The sequence below is a fragment of the Dermacentor silvarum genome, chromosome 8 (genome assembly GCF_013339745.2).
Source record: "Dermacentor silvarum isolate Dsil-2018 chromosome 8, BIME_Dsil_1.4, whole genome shotgun sequence".
Taxonomy (NCBI): Eukaryota; Metazoa; Arthropoda; class Arachnida; order Ixodida; family Ixodidae; genus Dermacentor; species Dermacentor silvarum.
The window spans coordinates 82,885,259-82,911,659 of NC_051161.1; the positions used below are offsets into that span (position 1 = coordinate 82,885,259).

Sequence of the window (26,401 nt, forward strand, 5' to 3'; positions counted from 1 at the left end):
AGTACCGTACCCTAGATATCAGCGCTAGCCTGCAGCCTAAAGGGGTTGTAATTTCACTTTCAGTGGCCCAGGCATAGCCAATATCACTGGGATCAGCCGCATGGCCCCTAGTATCACCCAACTTCACAATAACACAACCCAAGTCCCATGTTGTAATGAAACATAGCATTTTTTATTCAACTAACGCAAATCCCATAATTTAGTATGTGACAAAACACGAACAAACAAAAACAGGAGGGGGCAGAGGGAGTCGTTTAGGTTAACTTTAAAAACGTCTCTTCTTAAAGCTTTTTTTTAGTAGGTGTTTGACAATGGCACGCGAGGACTCAATACCTAAGAACAGGCAGGTGATCTTTTGGGGGTATAGAGTCTCTGCGACCTAATCATCATTGTCCGTAAACATCCACACCGCAAAAGGGGCTTATGTACATGAGAGAAAGGTGACAGGACACAAACAAGGAGAGCAAGGTGCTCAGACAAGGATGAGCTCATCGCGCTTCCGGGTAGCCATTGCTGAGGTTAAGGTCTACGGAGTTGCTGAAACCTGGCGTTCCGGATGATTGTGATGTCCGGCACTGTACTTCGAACACCTCGTGGATGGCCTGGCGGAAGCACTGGAAGTTGTAGTCGATGAGCCCTGCAAGGCGAGCGTTGGGGTCAGATGTGTAAATGCAAAGCATTCACTCGCACAAAGAGGGTGCTAGCAACGCAGTGTAGATGTAGCTAGAATGCTTAGTTGCGAACAAATTCTCAGATGAAGATGACTCATCCATAGTGCATGAAAACGATGCAGAAACCATTGAGCAAACTCTGTTGGAATGTCAAAGCATCCATTCAGTGATAAATGTGTAAGCAGTAGGCTTGATTGAGGTGTTGGGTGTTAACCCTTTACAGCTGAGTGTTGCTTTGAGGCAACAACCCAACCCCACTTCCCTCTAAATAAATTTTTGTTTTCTTGCTCAGATATTTGAATACAACATTCAATACTGCGGTTAATTCGGTCCTGGCCAGCGCCCATGTATCGCTATTGTCCTAAAGCTTCATTAATTCTATCATGAAATGGGCCTTTGGCGAATAAGTTGAACTTGGCTGGTTAGCACGCACACGCATGATCTCAATGGTGACCGCAGTGGTGACTCCTATAGCGCCAGAATCTCGTTGTGGCACTTGGAGCACAGTGAATGCGGCAAACACAAAGTTATCTTGCGTCGAAAACACCTGTTTTCAGCCTGTCCAGGAAGAATTTAAAGCAATAGCGGTAGCTCAAAATGAATTATTACAGTATTTACCCAATTCTAATGCAAGCCATCTTTTTCCCCAAGAAAATTCACCAGGAATTTGCGTGTGCAGTGCAATCCAATCCAATCCAAAACCAAAACCGTGTTCACGGTGTTCACAACAGCCTAGCCAGCATGATCACCATTACAAGATGACAACCATGGATGGTGGCAGAACAAGTCCTCACATAGCATGACAACAACAATGCAACGTTTTCAGTCAGATTACGAAAGCAAACAAACAATAAGCTATTTTGCATGTTAGGCTAGCAGCAACGAATTGTGTCACATCTTCTTGGCATTCCGGATAATTGCATGCATCGCAGGACTGACTAGCAAAGTGGTTAGTCTAGGGTGGGCCACCATCCCATTTGCAATTGTAGTGGAGTCTGATATATGTGCAATATAAAATGAGCTATGAACCATACAGAGGACGACACAATGTGGTTCTTCACAGACAGCGATAAAGTGCTGTCTGACAGTGATGTTGATGGACATATAGTAAATAAATTTACATTTTGTGAAGGCATGCTACGTTTTTTTTGCTAAGAGACTGGGTGCACATTCAATTTCTACTTTGTTTAGGAGCTCTAGTCATTTCTATGCCAGTTTTCTACTTTTAACCCAAAAGAAGTGGGTGCGTCGTCTACTTGGGGACATGTTAGAATTGGCACAAGTACTGGCAAATTAATCAGCATTATTTCTGCCTCTTGTTTAACCTGCCGGATAATTCAACCAAACTAGAGCTGGCATCCGCCTTCATGTGTCAAGTTCAGGTCATGTGTGGCATGATGTTCAGGACCAGCACTTAGAACTCCATCAGCACTACCAAATAGCACACTTTATGATATCCAAACGTCCAGCCTGTAGACCCTACCATACTAAAGTAAGCTTTCACGAACTGCTCACATGGCTAACAAGCTGCCTAATTTCATGCAACCTTGGGCAGACAACAAATTAAGTCACCCGTGATGTACTCACCCTGTTTGTCGAAGTTCTCATCCCTGAGTATGCAGACAAGGGCAAGAAACCGATTGACCTCCTGCAGGTACAGCACTGTTCCATTGTTCAGCTTAATGATGCTGGCCGACTCGCTGTCAAAGGTGCTCCCTTCGCCGTCAGCTTGCAAGCTGATGAGATAAAGCAGAAGAAAGCGGCCAATGAACAGCTGAATAAGGAGGAGTTAACACTAGGGGTGTGTGAATACCGAATAGTAGACTTCTAATTGAATATCAACTATGAAAAAATTTATCAGGAAGTTTAGTGCTCACAAATTTTGTCCAAGAAAGCATGGTGCTACACATGCTCGGGAGTCTTCTAACTTCACACAGGAAGAATGTTGCAAGCTATCAGTAACTTAGGTACTTAGTAATTGAGATGTACAGTATGGTCTACTCTTATGAAAGCAACACTAAAGTGAAAAACGATTTCACCAGTATTAGCAAACGAAATTTACCCTTCTAGAATACCACAAAAAGCCATTCTTACTACAAGTGGACGTTTGGTAAGCCCGAAAAGGTGCAGAAAAAAAAGGATGAGTGGCGACGCCACCTTGAGGTTCCCGCACCAGCTTTTTGCGACGTCAGATTTTGATGGCGTCTGCTAGGGCCTAGTTGATGCTTTAGCGGCAAAGATGTTCTAAAGGATACAAAGACTAAAAATGGCAAGTTTCGGAAACTTTTAGTAAGCCAACGCGGACCAAACCCCCCCCCCAAAAAAATACTTTGAAATCCGTGACTTCACACTGATGCACCGAAGCAGGGGTTTCAACACAATAAAAAAAAAAAAAAAAAGAACTTTGACCTTCATTTCTTCTGATGATAAAACATATTGCGAAATTAACGGCAACAGAGGTTTTAAAGAGTGCTTTGTCAGTATAAAATGATTTAGTGTTTTGCTTTAGTGTCCCTTTAATAAAGGGAACACCAAATGGAGGCCTGGAAAATACAGTTAAACCTGGATATAACGAAATTGACAAATTCCCGAAAAACTTCGTTATAAAGAGGATTTCGTTATATGCAGGTTCGGCACGAAAATTCGAAAAATAAACGTTTACCGTATTTACTCGATTCTAACGCGCCCTCAATTGTAACCCGCACCCGTTTTCCGTTTTCGTCGAAGCACTCATCCTCGGAATGTCACACCAGGTACCGGATGCGTGGACGCGTGTCGTTTCGCACAAGCGCGAGGCACCGGAAACGAAGAGCGAGCGTCACGATGGCGTCGTATAGTGTTACAGTAGAACCTCGCTGTTACGTTCCCGAGGGCTGCGTTTTCCCGGCTGTTGCGTCGTTTTCGACCGGTCCCGGGACAGCTCCCCCATAGAACGCAATGAATTGGCAACCCCGCTGTTGCGTCGTAACTGTGGGACCGTTCCCGCATCATACGTTGCGAACTGCCACCACGCGCCGGCCCGAGCGGCCATTTTGACTTTTCATGTCGCTTGGCTTGGTGGCTTGACGATGGCATTGGCCGCCCAAAGTGCCGGGGTCGACAACAATGACGTATTTTCGGTTTCTGCCAGCAAAAGTATGGCCCTTGAGATCCGTATTTGCTATGTAAAGATGGTGTCTATGACTTGTAATGACCCTAAAATTGGTTTTGGCTCAGATATTCCGTATATAAGGGTACGGCCACACTAGCGGCAAAAAACGCGCGTCATGCAGCGAGCGGCAAGTTGCCGCGCGTCAGCGCCTTGCCGCGAGGCCACCGTGGCACGCGCGTCTCGCCGCGCGGCAGTGCGATAAGATTTCCCGCGCTCTCCGAACAGGCGAGCAACACCGCGAGTACTGTACCGCGAGGGCTCGTTGTTTCATGCGAGAGACGACGATCGTCGATTGAAAACCCGGTGCGGACCGGCGGCGTTCCGGTTGTGATGGCTCCGTGACGTCACCCTCGGTGCTCATGATTGGTTCTTAATCTAGCGGCATGCGGCATGCTGCGCGAACCCACTTCGCGCGGCACGCCGCAAGACCCCCAATTCCTGCCGCTTTTGCCGCGTGTTTTTTCCGCTAGCGTGGCCGTACTCTAAAGTCCAAGGGCGATAACGCAGTCGCCGCGCGCCGTATGCTGTATGTGCGAGTGAAAACGTGCGAGGGGAGCCGACGACTGCGTCTAAATCTCGCGCGTGCAAGAAAAGCAGAGAGGAAGCACGCCTTCTTCCGTTGCGCTCGAGGGGAGGGATAAGTCCAAGGGCGATAACGCAGTCGCCGCGCGCCGTATGCTGTATGTGCGAGTGAAAACGTGCGAGGGGAGCCGACGACTGCGTCTAAATCTCGCGCGTGCAAGAAAAGCAGAGAGGAAGCACGCCTTCTTCCGTTGCGCTCGAGGGGAGGGATAGCGGGGCGGCGCGCAGTCGCGCAGGCCGTATCTTGAAAGCGATCTGCGTTGGGGCAGAGTCTGGCAGTGTAGGTGCGTCGGCGGCTCGTAGCTTTCTGCATGCTGTGTATTCTCGGCGCTCAGTTTGCATTGAAGCGATAGACAACAGTACGAAGGTCACTTCGCTCGCTTTTCCAGCGGCGCGTCCACACGCCGCCAGCGTTTGACAGCGCGTGTCCGCGCTCATCGAGTTTGATGTGCCACAGCGTGTACCAGCGCGTCGGCAACATCAGCTGGAAAAGGAGAGAGTGCCGGCTTGGCGGGCTAGGCCAGCTGCAGCAAGCGGCAGGATCAGATTTGAATGAAGGGAGGGGGAAAGGTCATGCCCCGCAAGATCGCCGGGTCGAGGGATGCAGGGCCGCCTCGCACACGCACGCACACACACGTGCGCTCGCTTCGCATTCCATCGCGGCGGAGAAAGTGCTTCCGGTTGCTGCTCGCGCAAACATGACAAAATTTGGGGCGAAATCTCTAGGTGGTCGGAGGGGAAAATTCATTATATCGAGGGGGTCTCCCGCTGCCACTTCGTTACGTAGAGGTCTCAAATACATGTGCTTCTATGGAGTAACGGCGGGGAATCGAAAAACTTCGTTATATCCAGGAATTCGTTATATGGAGGTTCATTATAAGCAGGTTTAACTGTATATTCTTTTTCTCAATAGAATGTCTGTTGAATAGAATCAAGTAATCTTCTTCCCCGAAGCTCAAGAAACAGGGGAGTTATATTTTACTGCATATCTTATGAGATCTTGAGTTTAACAGTAGACCGCTGTATTCAATATGGCAATATTCTGAAATTATTGCATAAAAAGTTGTCCTTTACAGTTTTACTCCAAAATAAAGAAGGGTGTTAAAATTGCCAGCTCTACGGGCAGGTGGGTTTTGTGAGTTATCACCAGTTTGTGAAGGCCAATCTGTGTGACAGACGAAAGCGCAGACCGCGCATCATGCGACTCAATCAGTGGTTCGCGTATAGCCATCGTTGGCGCTGCACGGGTCGATTCGCAGTCGTGCCTACGGTAAAGAGCAGAGGCCTTTTCCTTTCATTGTAGGGTTCAACATCATTTACCACCTCTAAGAGGTCTAGAAATTGGGAGGGCCACGGCAAATACGCCCAACCAAGCATCTTATCAATGAGGCACCGGGCATGGTATGCCTGCCACATGCAACCTGCGAGACGAATTAAATCGATAAGCACAAGAGTGGCTGCCAAAAGAAAGTAAATGTTCACCACAACATCGTGTCACACTGCAGGATGAATGCAATGTCTGACCTGTCGCCATTTATAACTTGTATCTGTCTATAAAACCAATGCACGCATGTCAACTAGCGTTAATTCTGTGTCAAGACAGAAGCAACAATTTAGTGAACTACACTAGACATTTGTTAATTTGACTGACTAATTCAATTTTAAGGTTAATTCGATCCCAATCGATGCCCATACATTTATATTGGCCAAAACTTTTGTTTATTATCACACTATTGCTACGTAAAGTTATTATCACAGTAAAAGTGGTCCCAGTGGAGTACTAACAAGCAACTCCAATGTAATACACCCAAAAACAATTATAATGGAAGTAAAGATACAGCTGCCGATCGAGTTGTAACTGCTGACGCCAGCTTCAGTGTGGTTAATTTTTTAGAGCCTTTAAGGGCGAGTCCATATATAACAACTATTGATATCACGACCACTTCTCGCAGAACTATCGAGTTCCTTACAAACGTGGAACTATCGAGTTCGTTACAAACGAGTTCGACTGCTCGCTAAACTTGAAAAGCATGCGAACTGTATTACATGCATATTTTCAGTGTATCGAACTAATTCATAATATGTGCATCCTTAACTAAATTCAGGGTTGATGCACAAGTAGCACCCAACATCTAAACTGCAGTTCCGCAGACACCATTCTTCAGTCAACTCACCCGTAGATGGATGAGATGTCGATGATGACATCAATCATGTCACAGCAGAGCTCGTAAGACTGCATGTCCACGGGCGAGTTGTCAGTTGCAATGTACATTTTGGTCACAACATCAAACAGGAATGCTTTGTCAATCCCAGAATTCTGCGAAAAAAAAAAGAAAGAAAAATGTAAGCACAATTATTCACTTTCACTTATGCAAAGACATTCCCAACAAGTTTATCTTATCCAAACTGAATGTGAATTCTTATGTTTCAACTCTTTCATGTGGAAAAGACTCAGACTGAGCATAGACTACAAATAACCCGATAAATCCGGAACATTTAATTGATTAATAGGATTTGCAAATTTATGTACGTGAGCTGAAAAGACCAACAAAAGTGGTGAGTGACACAAAATCAACCCTTTGGGAGTCAGTATAGAACATTGACGGCAACGTCCGAACGGAAAAAAAAAAAAATACTAGCCCTTTCTGAATGAAGTGCTGCCTCACATCGCTCCGGAAGTGCTGCAACTTTCCGCAACATATAAAAGACTTTGTTAATGTGCTGCTGCCTGTTGGGTTCTGCCAGAACTGGTTCTTCACTGCGCTCTATGGTGGCTGCCAGTGAAATAGTTTAGCCCTATTCCCGCTTCGCCTAGTTTCAAAGTGCGCCACGCCCACACTTGTGCACGTTATACAGTAGAACCCCGCTGATACGTTTTTCATGGGACCGTAAAAAAACGAAAAAAAAACGCAAGAGCCGGGAAACGCAAGAGCCGAGAAACAGGAAAAATTGAGAAATGGGAGTAGTGTTGAACTGCACACAATATTATTTTAATTCTTACGTGTGAAAAAAAGTCAGTTTGGCCCAAAAGCCGAAGCATCGATTGCGATAGCAAATTAGCCGAGAGCCATACAAAGTAAAGATAGCTGTTTTATCGTCCATATAAACTTGTAAACATTCGCTTATTAACTATATTAACAAGCATGGTGTCAGTGTCCACAGGCAAAGATGAACACATCACACTCGGTGAGCGCGGACACCCGCTGTCAAACGCTGGCATGAGGAAGCGCCGCTGCAGAAGCGACCGAAGTGACCTTCGTGCTGTTGTCTATCGCTTCAACGCAAACTGAGCGCTGAGAACACACAGCACACACAAAGCTACGAGCCGCCGACGCACCTACACTGCCTAGACTCTGCCTCCAACACAGATTGCTTTCAAGATACGGCCCGCGTGAGTGCGCGCAGTACGCAGTTGATGCCAGAGTACATGCCAGAGTACAACGCCGCCCGCTATCCCTCGCTCCCTCGCCGGTGCCTCGAGCGCAAAGGAAGAAGGCATGCTTCCTCCCTGCTTTTCTTTCATGCGCATGAAATTTAGACGCGATCGTCGGCTCCCCTCGCATGCTTTCACTCGCACATACAGCATACGGCGCGAGGTGTTATCGCTCTTGGACTTTATACGGAACATCTATGAGCCAAAACCAATTTTAGGGTCACAACGGGTCATTGACACCATCTTTAGATAGCAAATATGGATCTCAAGGGCCATGCTTTTGCTGGCAGAAACCGAAAATATGTCATAGTTGTCGCCCTTGGCACTTTGGGCGGCCAATGCGATCGTCAAGCCACCAAGCCAAGCGACATGAAAAGTCAAAATGGCCGCTCGGGCCGGCGCGGCGTGACAGTTTACAACCTATGATGCGGGAACGGTCCCACAATTGCGGCGCAACAGCAGGGTTACCAATGCATTGGGTTCTATGGGAGCTGTGCCGGGACCGGCCGAAAACAACATAACAGCCGGGAAAACACAGCACCCGGGAACGCAACAGCGGGGTTCTACTGTATTAGGCATTCTCGCGAATGTAGTTTAGAGTTATGAGTTTTGGGACAATGCATTTCTGTCTCATTTCTTATCACAAAAAGTGTTACAGAGAGATAATACGGCAGCGTGTACGTCTCTTTTGGTGAGATGTGCAAGGAATGACCGAATCTGGTCTAGCGATCGAACAACTGATTAGTGCAAGTTTCTCACCTGCTACATTTTTTGTCGCTAAGAACGTTGTCGCTTTCATGTCGGTTAAAAACATTATTTCATTTGCTTGTTTTTTGTTGAAATAAGTCACTGAAGAATTTAAAACGTCAATAAGTTTGACCCCGGGAGTCGCATTTCTCGAAAAGTGCGGCCTTGAAAGCGTTAAACCTTTCCGGGCCAACTTTTTATTACATAATAATAAAAATACATATAATTGAGAAGAAAGGAAGCCGAGGGCCTGATTTTTATTCGTTGTTTAAGGGAGCCCCGAACCACTTTTTATCGAACAAGAGAAAAGTGTTTGAAGTGAACATAGGCTATTTCAGAAATACTTTGCCACAAAACGTACTACAATGCGTTCAGCAGAAGAAGAGTTATTGGCAATCAAACACGGCCTCTGCTGTGCTCCTCTTCCTCCTTCAATGCCTTGCACTGTGAAGGCTACGACGGAGTGGGGCAGGGCCACAACGCTCCGCCTTCAAAATGCCACCGTGGCACGTAGTTCAAATTTCATTTTGGATGTTAGTGTAGTCGCCATGACTTCCGCTGATTCTGGTGCCTACAACGCGCTAAACATAAGCCAAACACGGCTGTCCTCAGCGAGCCGCAGTGCGCTTAGCCAGTGGACTCGTGGCAGATCCCGCGGCTGTCGCAGTGTAGCCGACCAATAGCAGCCGCATATGGGACTGTGCTTTATTACATAATAAAGTGCCCAGAAGAGAGTGAGGATCATGGTTTCTGTTTAAACGAGAGCTTTTAAGAGAAAGGTGCTTTCACGCTCCACTTGTGAGCTCCATGCACCACGTACGACAGCAAAATTTGGCTGAGATGTTCACAGTAGCGTATGCTACCCGCGGACTATGTTATTTCACCAAGCCCAAGGGGTGGTTCAGGGCCCCTTTAAAATCGTTTGTTTCGGTAATTGATAAAAACAGCGAAGTTGTTTCTTTCAACCACTTTCATTTTTCATTAGTTTACCATTCCTTTAATTCAAATAATAAGTACAAGTAATTTCCCCTATGCTCTTCTTGGTGTCTTTGTTGGCTTCCTATATACAGTGTAGACTGCTTATAACGTAAGTCGCTGAAGTCGCGAATATCCGCACTATAACCGGTACCGCACTATAACCAAAGCAACAATTTTCAAGGCCCGCACATATGCAAAACATGTGCACCGAGCCGCCACGCGTATGCGAGAGTCGAGGAATGCGGCTAGAACGTTTGCATTCAATTTACAGTCGAATCTCGTCAATTCGAAATAATTCACGTGGTGGCACCTCCGACCGGCATTGCTCCGACACCGCCATAGAGCGAAAGCTTTGGAGAGACCCCTTAATGCAGTGGCAGAGGACTAGTCCGGCAGACGCTTGCTTCCCGATAACGGCAGAAAACTAAACTTAGGGAGTGGGCTATGCTGGCACCGGCACGGCGGCGCGCGCGTGCAGAGACCGTCAAAGGTGAGGGATCTGCGAGGGAGTTGGGAGAGAGGGCGAGGGGAGCCACCAAAGCCACTGCCACCGAAGCGGCGGAGTTGCCAAGACCAAATCCGCTTCCCTGCTGCCCTCCTCCCTCACATTCCATGGTCTCCGCACGCGCCTTCCCGTCGCCATGCCGGCGCCGTCTGCTCACTGAAGTTTCGTTTTCTGCTGTTATCAGGAATCGAGCGTTGGCCGGCGTGGGCAGTTACGCTCTTTATGTGCTGGCGCGCCGCGATATTTCAAGACTCGCACCGTTCGTGCATCATGCTATAGTGCTCGAACACTTCAAAAATAGGTCCTTTCTTTAATTCGAACTTCATTTAATTCGAACAAACTTTTGGGCCCCTTCAAGTTCGAATTATCAAGATTCGACTTGACGAATTATCAAGATTACAGAACTCAACAGGTGTATCTGCTGACAAGCCAGGACTCACCGAGATGAAAATATTGAGGAGGTTTTCTAACGTTGGCAGCTCAGGGATTAACTTCTGAAGCACCTTGCTGAATGCCTCGAAAATAGAGTGGTCGTATATGCTGGTTAGATAGAAACTGTGGAAAAAGCAAAACAAGGACATGCAGGGCATTAAATTGACAGTCGAGAACTACAAAGAACTCATACCAAGTCTGTTAGCGACACAATCAAAAGGTAATCACTTTAAAGGGGACACTGTTTTCAAAGTCACGTTTGCTGGTTTACGACCAGGCATGACAAAACTACTCACACTAAGGCTTTTTGTATTTGATCATCAAGTACAAAAGATGAGCAAAACATTTGTATTTAAAAAAAAGAAAAGACAAAGCACAGAATTTTCATGCAAATCTTTTTGAAAACAGCAAATGCATAGCCCAAAGTAGCGGCTTGTGGAAATTAACCAGTGAGCTTAGCAAAACTTTTTTCCCAAAGTTTATTGCGCCGAAGTGTGGGTGCAGACATTCATTGGCATCTCTTACCAATGAATGTGTTTGGTATATGAAAGAATTAGGCAAGAAATCCATAACCAACCCCAAAATTTAGAGCAAATGGCCACTTCCATGGACAATGAGCCTATCCTTCAGCATTTTGCAGCTCTGCTTGAAGGAAATCTTTTGGAACAATACTACTCAGTGCAATGCGCTCACAGCAATTAGTAGTTATATTGATGGCCACTCACTTCCTAGTACATCACACAAGTTGCATAAGACCAGCCTTAATACAAAACGATGCTTATTTTTTTTTTTTCGCGCTTTTCATCACTCCAAGTGTTCAGCACTATAAATGAACAAATAAATAAATGAACATCACACAAAATATTTTATTCAAGCCTTACAAACTTTACGTATTTCATGCTACAGCCAAACATTGCTATAATCAAACGGATTAGAAACAAATGGATACTAATGAATTAATTGTGAGAGAGAGAGAAACGTGGTGGGAAAGGCAGGGAGGTTAACCCGAAAAGATTCTGGTTTGCTACCCTGCACTGGGGGAAGGGGAAATGAAAGGCGGAAAAAATAGGAAAGAGAAAAAGCAGTCACGAAAAAAAAAATTCAAGGAATAAAAAAAAAGAGGAGGTTGGAAACATCTGTGAGAACTACAGTCTGTCAGATAGTCCACTCAATCGCAAAAACTTCAAGAGTGTCTTGATTGACATGTGTGACGACTGTATAGGCCAGTGTTCCAAGAATGTCTGCTCCGAAAGCAGCCGGTCGTCAAGATGCGCCAGCGCGGTCGCGAGTGACTGCCTATGTGCGCTGTATTGGGACAGTGACACAGTACGTGCTGGATTGTTTCCTCGTCGCCGCAGTGGTCACATGCAGCACTATCCTCCCATCCGATGCGGAAAGCAAATGACTGTAAATGCGACACCAAGCCACAATCGGCAAAGTACTGTTGTTTCGGGTCGGGATAGTCCAGGTGGAGGTCGAAGTCGAAGACAGGGGTCCAGTCGATGCAGACGTGTGTATTGCAAACTAGGTGTGTTCCACAACGATTGTGTAGCATCGTTTGCAAGCACTCGAAGCTTCGCTGCTGCATCTGTTCTTGACAGCAGGATTGGTTCCTGTGCGCCGTCTTCATGAGCAGATCGAGCAGCTTCATCGGCATATTCGTTGCCCATTACGCCACAGTGGCTAGGGAGCCACTGAAAGGTGACGTCGTGTCCTTGCTCGACGAGGCGATGAAGGAATTAATCATAATCCTGCCTGAAGTTCCCATAGAAAGCATGAATATAAAATTTCCTAGCAATGGATATATAAAAAACCTATTTCATTTCAGAAGGAAGATTTGTCACGTTTACACTCATGAGGCCGAAATACGGCAGCACGCAATGCTGCTAATTGTTCGTTCGATGCGGTAGTTCAAAATTGCTGCGCATTTTCAGCCACTTGGCAACAGGCAAGAGTGGCTGTGCTGCCGAGTTGACAGCCTTGGTTGCGGGGGGGAGTGTTGTGCACTATCATACTGGAAAGAAACACGAATAGTGGAGTGCATGGCTTGAGGTACACACTGTGCAGTGGAACCATGACCACAATAAACAGCTGTGCATGTCTTATTGAGGGTATTGCAGCTTTGCATCCTTTTCTAACATTCATGAAAATCACTCAGTTTACTGGAGTTCCCTGCATGTGTTGGCAAAGCACTGAAAGCCTCCGGTTTGGTGCAACACTCGTTAAAAATTACGTTGTAGTCCATAGTGGGCTGCTGCTTCGGCAGTACTATCTATGCCTACCCCCAACCACTGTCGGGCAATGTTGCCCATGAGAGCAAAGATTAATAATGAAGTATAATTTGGGCTCTTCTTTCAACTTCATTATATCCAGGTTTACAGCATATTTAACCCTTTCATGGGCAGCGAGAAGTGTACTTCACACCTTTTACATGTGTGTCAAAAGGCTGTGGGAAGTGCTAATCCCACCAGGGGAATGTGTTGCCATCTTACAAAAACTTTGTAAAATTTTTTTTTAAAGATGCAGTGATGTCCTTTGTTGCCACAAAAATGGATGTACAGTAAAATCTCGGTGATGCAAATTTCACGGGGTTGCATGAAATACTTGTATCGCCCAGAATTCGTATCATTAAAACATACACAAAACCAAGAGAAAATTGATTTGTTTAGCAGAAAGAATTCCTAATAGTGTAACCCTGTTGATACGTTGTCACTGTTGTGTTCTCCCGGCTGCTACATCGAGATACGGCGCGGCTGCCGTATCTTGAAACCGATGAGCTCAAAGTGTGCACCTGCGCAGGCCTCATCTTCAAGACAATCTGCGATGTTGACAAAGTGCGCCTAGTGCCGGATAGCTTAGTATGTGCTGTACTTTCGAAGTTGAGTTTGCGTTGAAGCAAGAGACAGCACGTAGATCAATTTGCTCACTGCTGCTGCCACACTCCCTTACTCCAGAATTTTAACAAGTTTCCGCGGTCATCGAGCAAGATGTGTTCATGTTCACATGTGTGCGTGTGACACTGTGCTTGTTAATTTAGCTAGTAAGCGAATGTTTAAAAGTTTACGGGGCCGATTCAACCACTATCTTTACTTCGTACAGCTGTCTACTAATTTGCTATTACAATCGTTACTTCACCTTTCGGGCAACACTGCGACTTTTTATTCAAACAAGATTGGCTGAATATATGTGATGTGTGTTCCACTGTAATCTAAATAATTATGACAAGTAAATGAAATTTGGCGTAACGTTAGAGTCATCTTAACGGGCTTTTGCACAATGATTTTTTCGAAGCTAGATCGAGAGCTACAAGGCATTCGCAAGAAAGTTGGCTTTGCCGCATAACGTTTTCTGCTGACGTGCCACCCATGAAGAAATTCCAAGGTGTGAGCCATATACAGTTTCGGTGTAAAAAGACACAACAGCCATAAAAACACAACCAACTTTACAAGAAAGGGGCTACCTTCAGATGTTTTTATCGGCTTCCATGAGGAGAAATCGTACATCGCGAACACCTGGTAAGCACGCTAAAGAACACAAACGAACAAAATTACGACTCAAACAGTGCGGTGCAGCATATTTGGCGTTAGTAAGCAACAAAAGATAAATGTAAAACAAAGAAAAAAAATCTGCAAAAAATTTTTTTCAGCTGGACCTATTGCAATTCGAACTTGCGTCTGCTGAGACACACACGATCTCACGATGTGGGCGTTCAACCGATTAGGCCATGGCTGAAGGCGAGCGCAGACTAACACAAGGTGGAGGAGCTCGCCTTCCTGATTGGCTGAAATTCAGCCAGCTTTCGTAGTGCTGTGCACAAAACATTTGCCCGTGAAAGGGTCAAATGTCAATAACTTTGCTAAAGCTAATTAAATTAGTAAGTTTAGTTTTATTGATAAACGCACGCTAAATAACCAGGGTTTCGAAATGAAATGTTTTACGTTCTGGTTTTAGTTTCGTTCCACTGAAAAAAATTTAGTTCCAGTTCTGCTCCGGAAAGAAAAAAAAAGAATGATCCGTAACGGTTCAAAACGGTTTTGGTTCGCATGCGAAAGTTTTAGAAGCACAGTAACAATAAAAACATGGCATTAATTTTTCTCAATAAGTGAATTCTGGATTCTGAGATCATATCATGCCCAGTGCCTTGAGTCAAGGCACTGAGCATGATCTCAGAAGCAGCACGTCATTGAGTGTACTCGCCGTAATTCGAGACCGCTGTTCCGATAAAATGAACACGAACAAACAAAAAAACTTCATTAACAAAGCGTTGTACCCATCGAAAACGAAACAATAAGCTGTTGGCGCCAGTGGCACAGCCAGAAATATTGTTCGGGGGGGGGGGGGGCTCAGGTTAAAGCGCGGCCTAAACCTTACAGAATTTGTCGAGGGATCAAATACGCGAATAATAACTCCATTGCCAATGCCACTGTATATTTGGATGGCTGGCAGGCGCTCCGCGTACGGGTTTGTACCTATCTGCCACGCCTAGCATGCCACCCAGGGCGATCCCCCTCTTTCTCTTTACTCCTCTCCCCCCCCCTTTTTTTTCCCCCTTCAAGTGCAAATAAAGATTATTATTATTATTAGATGCTGCAAACGAATTATTGAACGCTACGCACTGTGAATACGTCTGTATTTTTTCATAACAAATATATTCGTATGTACCTAAAATTTTGGCAGAAATAACTGATATCAATGCTTCCGCGTTTTCTTTTTGTCCATTTAATAAGTGCAGAAAATATCACGCCAACTTTAGAACTACATCAGAACTATATCATTTCACAGATAATGCTTAGCTGCTCCATTTGCTCCCATGTTTCATGCATCCCCCCCCCCTTTTTTTTTTCAGAGTGATGCTGTTGCATTAGGTTCTGTTTGTTATCCCAGTTAGTACCAGTAAACTGCGTAGTCTTTCACTGCGCTTCATTCGATCTGTCCAACACGCTGTTGAGTTTCTTTTGTGTTTCAAACTTGCCTATTCATATGACATACATACCACTAGTTTTTTTACTTGGACATTTTTTTGCTGTTGTTCATTTTGTTCTGCTTGTTCTTACTGGCTTTGATGTTAACCCAATTTGTTCTTACTTTGTTCTTAATTTCTATCGCCCCCCCCCCCCCCCCCTTACACAATGCCTCTGCGAGGCCTGTAAGGTACTTGTAAATAAATAAATAAAAACCCGCAACGCAGTGCATGCAGCTGATATGAAAAACGTAAATGCCATGAAATTAACAAGTTGAGGACAAATATTTTGATAGATCTATATCATTCAAGAATCTTGTTTAAATTTTTGCACATATGCAACGTCCAGGGAAAAACCTCAATGACGCTGTCCTTCGTTGCAATGGATTGCACAGGAGCAGCTTTTGTTTGCCGGTCGTGTATTGTAATTGTACAGAAATTAAAGTCGCAACAGTGAGTACATATAAAAAGTAGGAGTTCTGCAAAATGTACATTAGAAATGCGAAGATAGAATGGAATATACAAATGCAAAGATACAACTTGATAAAGGGCAAAAAAGTGTCACCAGAAACAAAGTTCACTGCTTGTATACACGAAATTCCTCGCAACAAACTTAAATTTACGTATAAGTCTGCAATAAATCTACGTATCTAAGCAAACGTCACTGTATATAATGCGTCAAACAAGACAAATAAACATGTTGCTCAGACACAGATAGTAAACTTTACGCATAGAAAGACAGACGATCCAGGCAAGAACAATACTATGATCGCAGAAATTGTGATATGTACTTTGGCCATGCTGCGGTCGCGGCAGCACCATATGGATAGAATAATAGACGAAGGTGCAGAAATCAGTATGAAAATGTGCATTTTAGCTGCCTGCACAGCGGCAACAATTATTCTGCACCCAAAATCAAAGAAGGCTATTGCTTTGTTTCAAAAAAGAAGTAAAAGCAGGTAGTCAAAAAGGAAAGGACAAACGAAAGCCACAGATGATGCGGCAAGTTGAACTATCCAATATCCGAGTGTGTTTGTTGTGAAACGCTACGTGGGCCGGGCTTTCAATGAGCAAGGTCGGTCAAAATTGGTTATTGATGTCCTCATAATTTTCGTATTCACATGAAATTTTGATCATAATGCTAACTGTTACAATAAATGGTGAAAATTTCTGCGGTTTTAAAAGCTAATGAGCAGTCATACGTTTTCATAATTACGAGTTTATGGACCTGAAGGAACAGAGCTTCTTACTTGCGTTGATTTTCGTTGCTTTGCTATCTAAAGGACAAACTTCACTCGGCGAGGAAGTTTAGCGAAGCGCTCAATGACTTCGGACACGTTGATGCCGACGACTGTGTGGGCGTATAGAAGCGCCAGCCTAACCATGCATTCCTCAGACATTGTAGAGCGCAAGTAGTTTTTTAGTAATCTCATGTTTGAAAATATCTCTGCACTGGAAGAGGTGACTAGAATCTGCAGCAGTTTGTGCACATTTACATAGAACCTCCAGTCACAATGAGAGAGGGCATCTATTCCGGTGCTAAAACCTAAAAACACTCCTATGTCGTTGGCATCTTTGTTTAGGTACCTTGCTCAAACAGTAAGCTGTTCGATTCCAGCAATATACGTCATTTCGTCAGCAAGTACGGAGAAGTGGCTGCAGCGTTTACTTTTGCATCTAGGCTTTCTTTGATAATTTCACCACAGCTTTCTATAATTTGGTTTGGTACATCTGGGCTTAAATACGAGCCATTACTGGGGCAACTTTCCAAATGGTTCTTCAGATATGTATCTCCACAATCAACTCGCATGCGAAAAAGCGCTTTGAAAATACCAGTATTTCCAGCCGGGGCTTTGCTTTAATCCATAGGACCACTGTCCCTATGGCCACGGAGAGCCAGACTTTGTCGCCCGTAAAAAAGAACTGTCTCAATAATAGGCCGCTAACTTTCTTCTGTTTTCTCTTATTTTACTTTGCCTGCCTTGGTCCGGCTGATCGATCACATTGGGCTCGCTTCCTGAAAATGTTTAGAGAAATTTATCAGCTGCCAGCTGACAGTCACGGCGATATTTAGTATTTTCGTCTCTGTGGAAGATTGCGAGCGCGTGCTTCCATCTCTGGAACGGCGTGAATACGAGGGCTCCAGTGCACGCTTCTTGGCCCAAGTTTATAAGAACATTAAACCCGTAATGTTCCAGAATCGAAAATCTAAAGCACGCCTTTGGTAAAGTGCACCTTTCACGTCAGTGCACCTTTCACGTCAAAAGTTAATGAGAATTTTATACCGACAAAGTTCGGAATTGAAATCCATGCGTTCGGTAGATTCCAAGGCCGCTGCGAGATTCTGCAACACACCCGCTCGCTATCGAAAATCCCTTGAAGGTTTGTGCTCAGATGGGGCTCCTTGCGTTATGCGACTGCAAGCGCAGAAGCGTTACCATGAAATCCAGCCCGATTTCGCAATGTTCGTGCCGAAATGTCTTTTCGAGCGTGAAAAAGATATTGTAGACAAAATCCTGAATGATTCCCGGCGCCGGTGGCTGTTTTGGGGGGCGCCGGGAAAAATTTTTTGGGGGGGGAGGGGGGGTGGCTGAAGCCCCATCAGCACCCCCCCCCCTGGCTACGCCCCTGGTTGGCGTGCAAGCCCTGGGTTTTGCTAGGATGCAGATCTGCTAGTGCACCAAGCGGCAGGATTAGATTAGTGGAGCGCTCGAGCAGCTATCGCTCCCACTATGCCTGCCTGGGATACGTGCTTATGCGGACCACTGAGATATTGTCACATAGTAGTGACGCTGAAGTAAACAGTCGTAAAACTGTGTATGACGAAACTGATTCTTTATTGGGCGAACCGATGCCCACAAAAGCAAGCTACACTCGAAGCAGAATGACAGCGGCGAACTCAGTCAGCGATCGTCAAAAATCTGATCAGCAACGAAACGCGTTGGCTTTTATACCCGAGTCATCGAAGGTTTCAGATTAATCCCTGATACCCGCGTGTCTTCCAGAAAGTTCTAGACAACTCGCGTCGCTCATACAATCAGATTACATAAGCGTCGGTGACGACAGAGGAAGGATAGAAGCATCGATAATGTTCGAGAAGCTTCCGATGCAGGTGCGTCCTGCGCCGAGCGATAACGTTTAACATTTTTTAGCCGGTGGAAAACGGCTACCGGTGAAAGATAAACATGTATACGTGTCAATATGCACTAATTCTGACGTTGCCTGACGTCGGTTGTTTCGGATTGCCGACTTTCCCCTTGAACCGCAAACCGATGAAAAATAATTTGGTTTCACTCCGAAATAAAATAATAAACATTTCGGTTACGTTTTCGTTCTAATCAAAAATATCGTTCCGACACACTGTAAATAACACTACTCACACAAGACAGCACTAAGCCAGACATATCTGCAAGGAAATTCCTCCTTTCCTTGTTTACTTCCACCTGTAGCAGAACACTGTATTCTCAACTGAATGACACAGTTGGCTGGTACGACAGTCACCTCACATGACAAGGAGAGCCCATGTTGTCACGGTCCACAGAAGGGACGAAGATTAGCTATCCCTGGAAAATTTTACACTGACACAACTTCAGCCCCAATGAGCAGGGTGCCGCCCAGCAGGAAACTATTCAGGGCGCCAGATAAGATATGGCAGATAAACTAACTGCCTGTGCTTTCTTTGTAAGCGCAGTTTGTAACGCCAAGATTTTCTCCATTAGAATATGTGCTTCACAGAATTTGCCAACTGCAAACTGGCAAGCAAACAAGCAAGCAAAAAAAAAAAAAAACTAAAATAATAAAAAGAGAACTTTACCAAAAGCCTCATGAACTGTGGTGAGAGGGCAGTTACGGCACAGCTTGAAACACCCATTATCAGTCCACTGCAACTGCACAGAGTCAATTCTCTGATCCCCTATCAGAAAGCAGTATCAAAACAGCGAGTTGGTTGATTAACGTCGTAGAAAACAAATAGCATGAAAGGAACACAGAATGAAAGAATCAAACGACATGGGGAGACAAAGAAGGAAACACAAAGACGGAACGCCCTTTGTGTTTATTTCTGACCCCCGCGTCACCTGCAGTGCTGCTTTCAGGTAATGAACATGAAAGAACTTGCGCTACATTTTGCAATGTTGCACTTAAACTATAATTGCATCAGCCCCACCTTCGGAAAGGGGGAACGTGGAAGGGGGGGGGGGGGGTACCACATGCATTTTAAGGTGAAGCTTTATATATGGCTAGGCAAAACGAAAAAGCGTGTGTTAGTCGCCTGTCCACAGAAAACTATCATCATTAGCATTGGCTCGAGAGTCGCGTCTTCTTCTGCAGCTGGCTGCGTTGCCGCTCACCATTCCAGCGTAGAATTTCACTACTCTTCTGTTGTCGTAATGGGGAGACCACATTTACGGGGCATGATCCATTGCTTTAAGGGGGCATGAGCCATTCATTGTCTTACGTAACAGACAGATTTAACTTTGAAGCAATTTTCGAAGAATCGCAAGCAGCAATGGTGGGCAAATGCTGCTAACCACGCCGCTGAGCAAACTCGAGACAGAATGCAAGCGACATAGGTGGACTGCAGGCATACCGTCAGTGGCGTCGTTCTCTGCGTCACAGCCGAACGTATGTGTAACCTCATTAAGAAACACAAAGACGTAACCAATAAATGAGAAATACTTTAATGAACCATCAGGATTAACCCAGTGATAAACACCAGGGCCGCATGTTTCAGCTTCGCTGGTTAACCATCTGTACCGAGTACTTGGGCGTTTTTTTTTTTTTTACTTCACCCAGAGCGCACACATTTTGTGGAATAGGCACTGGGCGGCCGTCGTAAGGCGCCAGCGATGTGCTGGCGAACAGCGCCGCAAATGGCAACTGTCAGAGCACTGGCATGTGAAGCAGACGGCAGGACAAAGGCGTTTTGTGCTTCCAGTGATTTCGCACTGCGGGTTTTAAGGGCTGACGTACCGGAAAACGCATTTTCGTATGTCTTATTTTGAGAAAGGTCGTCACTTGGATGAGGCAGATCACATTCATGGCATCAGGTAGTATATAAAGCAGAAAACAAGTGCGAATTGCGATGCAAATGCACCACGCGAAAGGAGCTCACCACAGCAAGCTAAGACGTGGAACTCCAGCAATTATATTTCAGATGTTATTTTGCTGCGCGCGTTAACATTGTCGAAATATTTAATTATGTAAATAGGCTAAGAACACAAAAATTATCAACACACACAAAAAAAAGGCGATGTACGTTTCCATTTCTCTGTTTCTTGAGCTGCTTCACCGATTGCACATCTGTCAGCAAGTTCCCGTTCTCTGTCCGTTGCAGTTCTTTTATCTATGCAATGCTTCCCCATTCTTAATGTCTTATAAGCTAGCCCAATCTTCAGTCATGGCCCATTCTACACAGCCTAGCGTGACGGCAGCCGTCGGTGGCGGCGAGGGTGAATACGCCGCTGCATTTGCGTTCGCAGTCGGTGCACAGCAAACAGTCATGTGCCGGGCGCAACCAGAGTTGGGAAGCGCTAGGAAGAAAAATATACCTTAAAAGGAAGACTGATAAACTGATAAGACGGCAAAATGACTACAAATCTGAGTGTTCGCCTTCGGTGCCCAAGCTCCGGAGCCGTTACACTGCGACAGCGAAGACAGGCAAGTCGGACACGAAGCTCTTGCGTATGAACGGCTCCTTTATTAATGTTAAAACAACTAGACCATAGCAAATCAGTGTCGGAAATGCACAGTGCTCAGTGATTGAAGCGCCGGCAGCGCACGACTGCCGCCGTTTTTTTTTTTTTCGCGCCACAGGTGAGCGCCGTGGGATCAAATGCAGTCATCACGCATTACAAAAATTCTCGCTTCCACTCTACGCCACAATGCTTCAGTTTGGTGTCCTCAGCGCTTACAGTCAGTGCAAAAAGCGCTGGTGACCATGCGTTTCGAGTATCGCGTTTCAATTGCTGAGCACTGTACGCGCTGTTGCATACAGATCGCACATATACAGACTTTCCGCCTCAAAAACGTGATGCCACGATAAAGAACAATTGAATTGAATGGCCTAACCAGCTTCAGTCATGTTTCAGTAACTGTTGGTGCACCCAAAAACGCAACATGTTTGATCAGACTTGGTTTCACGGCAGTGCCTGCTAGGCGCAGCCCGGCCGCCACATGCCATTACATTCGCGGCGCCGCCGCATGAAGGCGCCACCGGTCCAAACTCATCCCGCGCCCGGTGCCTATACATGCGCGCTTTATTAATGATGATTTACACTTAGAAACAGCGCACAATAAACTAAACGATTTAAAAAAACTAAAAGTCTAAAAAATTTGTTGGTGACTGTATCTGCATTCTCTTGAAATCAATTTTGCATTAAATTTGATGCTAACGAAAAATCATAAAGTTACTGGTGTCATTATGACAAACAGAAACAAGCTGTAAAAATCAGGCACTCTGTGAAAAAATAGTAAATGTTGACAGGTATACATGTTTCTGTTCAACAAACAATCAGTGTTCATTTTGCACCTATGTCTGTTTCTCATCTGTGTGGGTTGCCTCGTTAAAGTGTGCTTCAATCATGGCAACTGTACAGTGGCATAAGTGCCATGCTCACCTGAGTTGGACGCTGTCAAGGCCCCTGTCAGCAAGGTCGTCTGTCGCCCGCTGGTGGATGTCTCTCTGGATCTCAATCTTGTGGTCGTCCGAGAGGCCATCCACTTTGTGAATGAAGACCTCGATCTTCATGTCTGGATTTACTTTGGTTGCCATCACCACAGTCTTGTTCAACTTCTGCAGCGCCTCCATATAATCGTCCTGCACATTTGGGTTGCATGTCGTGTTAGTGCATCTGCCATTCAGTCATTTAGCGCATCTGCCATCTGATACACCTAAGCTATGAGGGATGCAAATTTAAGACAAAGAGATGCTAGATGCATGCAGTGAATGTAAATCTCCCCGTCTGGGATACCATATAAGAAACGATCATTGAGGGATGAGAAAGGTTGACATTTGCTTTCTCCACTAATACACCACCATTTCTTGCCAAACAAGCACACAGAAAGTTTTGTAGTCCATTCTAGCCTGACTCATGTGCTTTCTTCTAGTGTCCCACTAAAGGTACAACAAAATTTCAGTCCATTGGCAGTTTCACGTTCCACCCTCATTGCAACATAGCCAGGCTGAACTAGTGACCTTGCACTCCGCATGAGCGTGTCATAGCCATTGAACCATCGTCATAGTTTGCAGCAAGCAATAAAGATCTGCAACACTCTGTATATATTACACAGGGCCAATAATACATAAATGTAAGTTGCAGAACAGCAGTACTTGAAAATTCCGTAAGCTATATTGCAAAGCATTATATTGCCAGATAATTCATAACACCTCTATACCACGTGTTTTTTTAGATTATACAGAAATGATTTTGAACTGGAATGCTCGAGCAAGCAGACATTAGTTGTACAATAAATTAAAATGGACAATTGTGTAATTTACAAAATCTCACTAATTTTTAATTGATTACTTTACGGCCCATACTGCAATTTATAAACTACAGCCAGTGAGACTGCAAGACATATACACTTGGAATAAATTCTGAGGATGGCACGAGTTTCTGGATATGCACAATCAATATTACGGTAAATATGCACTGTTGTTTCACTTACTCTTTTTAACAAAATGCTGTTTTATGCATTGAAGTACAAAAATAACTGGAATGCCAATGCATTTCGTCGCATAGTTTGGGAATTAATATCTCGAAACGAGTGTCTTCCTGAAATTCCGTTCCAAGTGAATACGCTTTGCAAGCTCACCGATTAGAATTAGTAAATGTGCCACGAAGTAATTAGTTAGGAACCAAATCAAAAAAATTTTGTTAATTAGTTGATTACGCATTTCAATTTCTCGTTCAAGCAATGTCCACCTCTCAGTAATCCAGCTCAAATACTTGAATTGCACTAGCTGGCACAGGCAATTCAAAAAAAATTTTGTGGTCTTAAATTGACTCCTGGTATAGTAAAGAGCCACACAGTTCATTGATAACAAGGGGGAACCAGTGATAATCATCCTTGAGAGGCACTACAGCTAAGTACTAATTTAATATTAAAAGGTGCCCAAAGAATCACTTTTACTGATAAGTAGCTTTCATAAGCAAGAAAATGAGGTAAGTGTAAGACAGGATTGCCATGACCGCTGTGAATATACAGTCAAATTCCACTGCATAACATGCCCAGTTGGTGGCTGAAAAACTGCAGTCGACCCCCTAATAACGAAAGTGTTCATTATGTTAGTCAATCCCTTTGTGCAGACCTCTGACTTGAAGCAGGCAGTAGCTGGCAGAGAATGAGCTTAGAGATTGCAGGCATGACTACATAAGAAACCCCATTTGTTGCAGGTGATTTTAATTATGGAAGAACAGTGTGGCTGCAACAATCACAATTTTCTCTGCAAGCCACTTGTTGGCATGAAAAAAATTTTGAGGGTTTCCTAGAATGGTAATATAACATACCAGATTGATTAAATGTTTGCCTTTTAGAGTTCCATTATTGCCCAGATTTGCTTAAACACCCGCTGTACAATAATGACGGGGCTTAACATTTCAAAGGACATCTGCCATTAATGGCAAGCATACCTGAGCATCAATTACGAATACAAGGGCTCCCCAGCCATCAAAGACGTTCTTGAAGTCGGACACCTGGTCAACAAAATCAACCTGGCCAGGGATATCCCAGATGTCCAGCTTGACGAATGAACTGTTTGATATGTCTGAAAGGCACAAAAGTTTGCAGTAAGTGCGTATAGTGCACGTCAGTAAAAAGACATGATATTGAGAGAACTAGGCAAAGGAGCAGAAGCTTTGGCACAAGTCTGCTTTAAACTATGGCTCCACACCAAAACACTGACCCCACTGATGACAAGTCCTTGCTAAATTAACAGCCTGATTACTTGCTCGACTTCATTCACATGCATACCATCTAAGAGCCTGAGCTTCTGGCAAGCTTAAGACACGAGATTGTTTCTGGTGGCACAATTAACCATCACCAAGCCAATAAGTAGTAGGAGGAGCTTACTACGCCCAACTGTTATATGAACAGCAACATTATAAAAAGGCTGTGAGCCTAAAAAGTAACAACAATGCTAACTTCTAAATTAGTATAAAAAAAACAAGCATGTTAAATGCCAGTGGCATGCCAACAACTTTTTTAGTGGTGTGGTGACAAAGGCGGTTGTTATATGCCTCAAGGCAACGAAGGTCAAATAGTCTTTACTTAAGTACGGAACACAGACGCATACAGCTCTGAGAGGGAGAAAGTCGGGCTGTTTACATAAGCTTTGACCAAATATCGAAGAGGCATGTACCTAGTTTTACCACACTTCTGTGCCCCATGCGCCAGGCAAGTTAATGTTGTTCGGCATACTGCTTTTAACATGAAGTAACATCTACAAACCATTTCAAATGTTTATAGTGCAGAGGGTGCATTAACATATTGTAGTGTTAATGCAGTAGAAGCTGCAAATGGGAACATTGTATACATCTACAAGCTTTTGGAGCACATTTGAAATGCAATCCAGCCAGCATAAAACAAGGCAGTACACCACCATGCCCAAGACCTCCCTATCACTTCAGGTGCCCAAGGCCCTTTAGATAATGGGCTGCATTGCAAGTGTAGCAAATGTTGCTAATAATTCCACGTGCCATCTTGTCTGTGATGCTGTCTTTTCTAGCTCGACGCTGCTGTTTTCCATCAGAACTATGCATTGACCAGCCCAGCCGTAAGTTCCATAACTCTAGCATTCTTCTAGCTCCATAGTCACCCAAGTTGTACTGAGTTGCAATATTCTCATTAGGCTAGGTCAGGTGTGGTGACAGGCTGCTGTGCTCCTGTATTCAATGCGTGCACGTATTCAAAGAAGACAATAGAAGTCAGGGCGAGGCAAGGAAAATGGGGCAAAGGCATACCATTTCGGACTATCTTGTTGGTGCTCTCCAAGAACAGTGTTTCATTTGGTGACATTTTGTGAAAAACCACCTTCTCGATGGATGATTTCCCGCTCCTGAAATCCACACAGAAAGGGCACACAAACTGTGGTCTTACGAATGTGAACTGATGCATTCCACAAGAACAGCAAAAGAAAGAAAGCCGCTAAAGAGGCAGGGTGAAAAGGAAGGACCGGAGAGGCGAACTCTGCTCGCTCACCCTTTGGACCCCATGAGGAGGATTTTTCTTTTCCTCGCACATTGCGTGGCATGTGCCGGGTCGCCCTCAACGTCGTCGGGTCCGTAGGCATAATCACGCGGCAGGGACCCGACGTGGTAGTTCGACGAGTAGCCGTCTTCGTCCTCGGCGAAAGACTGAAACGACATCGAAGCGCCGTCAAAGCACGGCCGTCACTGTCTGAAATTTATAAGAGATCGCTAGATGCAACGAAGCACTCTTCCGGGGGTGGGCAAACACCGTCTCAAACTGCAATAACGCCTCTTTTTTTCTGACAACGGCTCGCTCGCCCGCCCCGGTCACAAGCGGTGGTGAGGGCCGCGTGGTTCGGCGGGCGAGCGGACGCAGCAGCTGCGCACGGCAGGACGCCGTGAAAAAAGGAAAGCCGAAACCGGCGCCAAAACCGAGCGGCACTGCAAAACTACGCGTCTTAGCGTTTGCAACCAGCAACTACACACAGGACGGCTGCGGACAGCCCCGTTCGCAGGCTACTGCCGTCACCGCCGCCGTAAACGCCCAGGTCCGCACAGTCAAGCAGCAAGCGATCGAAGACGCAGCACGCATGGGGAATGAATTACGCCTCACGTCGATCACAACGTTCACAAACGTGAAGAACAAGAAAGAAACCGCACAGGAGCGAACATTACCATCAGCACAAACCGTCCGCACACCTAACCATCATATGACAGGCCAACTCTCCCCCACTTGGCCCACTGCGGCCTCA

At 45.1% G+C, this 26,401-nt stretch overlaps 1 protein-coding gene across 1 annotated transcript; it reads right to left on the minus strand.

Annotated features, from left to right (window-relative positions):
- Positions 1-150: 150 nt before the first annotated feature.
- On the minus strand, positions 151-26,398 carry LOC119461513 (ras-related GTP-binding protein C-like). Its single transcript, XM_037722851.2, has 9 exons — positions 26,325-26,398; positions 25,660-25,814; positions 25,422-25,516; positions 24,093-24,226; positions 22,077-22,276; positions 10,508-10,622; positions 6,579-6,721; positions 2,259-2,407; positions 151-637 (listed from the first exon to the last, which is right to left on the minus strand). Exons 1-9 carry the CDS (start codon positions 26,325-26,327, stop codon positions 489-491), a joined length of 1,143 nt encoding a protein of 380 aa, XP_037578779.1. The 5' UTR covers positions 26,328-26,398; the 3' UTR covers positions 151-488.
- Between the last annotated feature and the right edge of the window lie 3 nt (positions 26,399-26,401).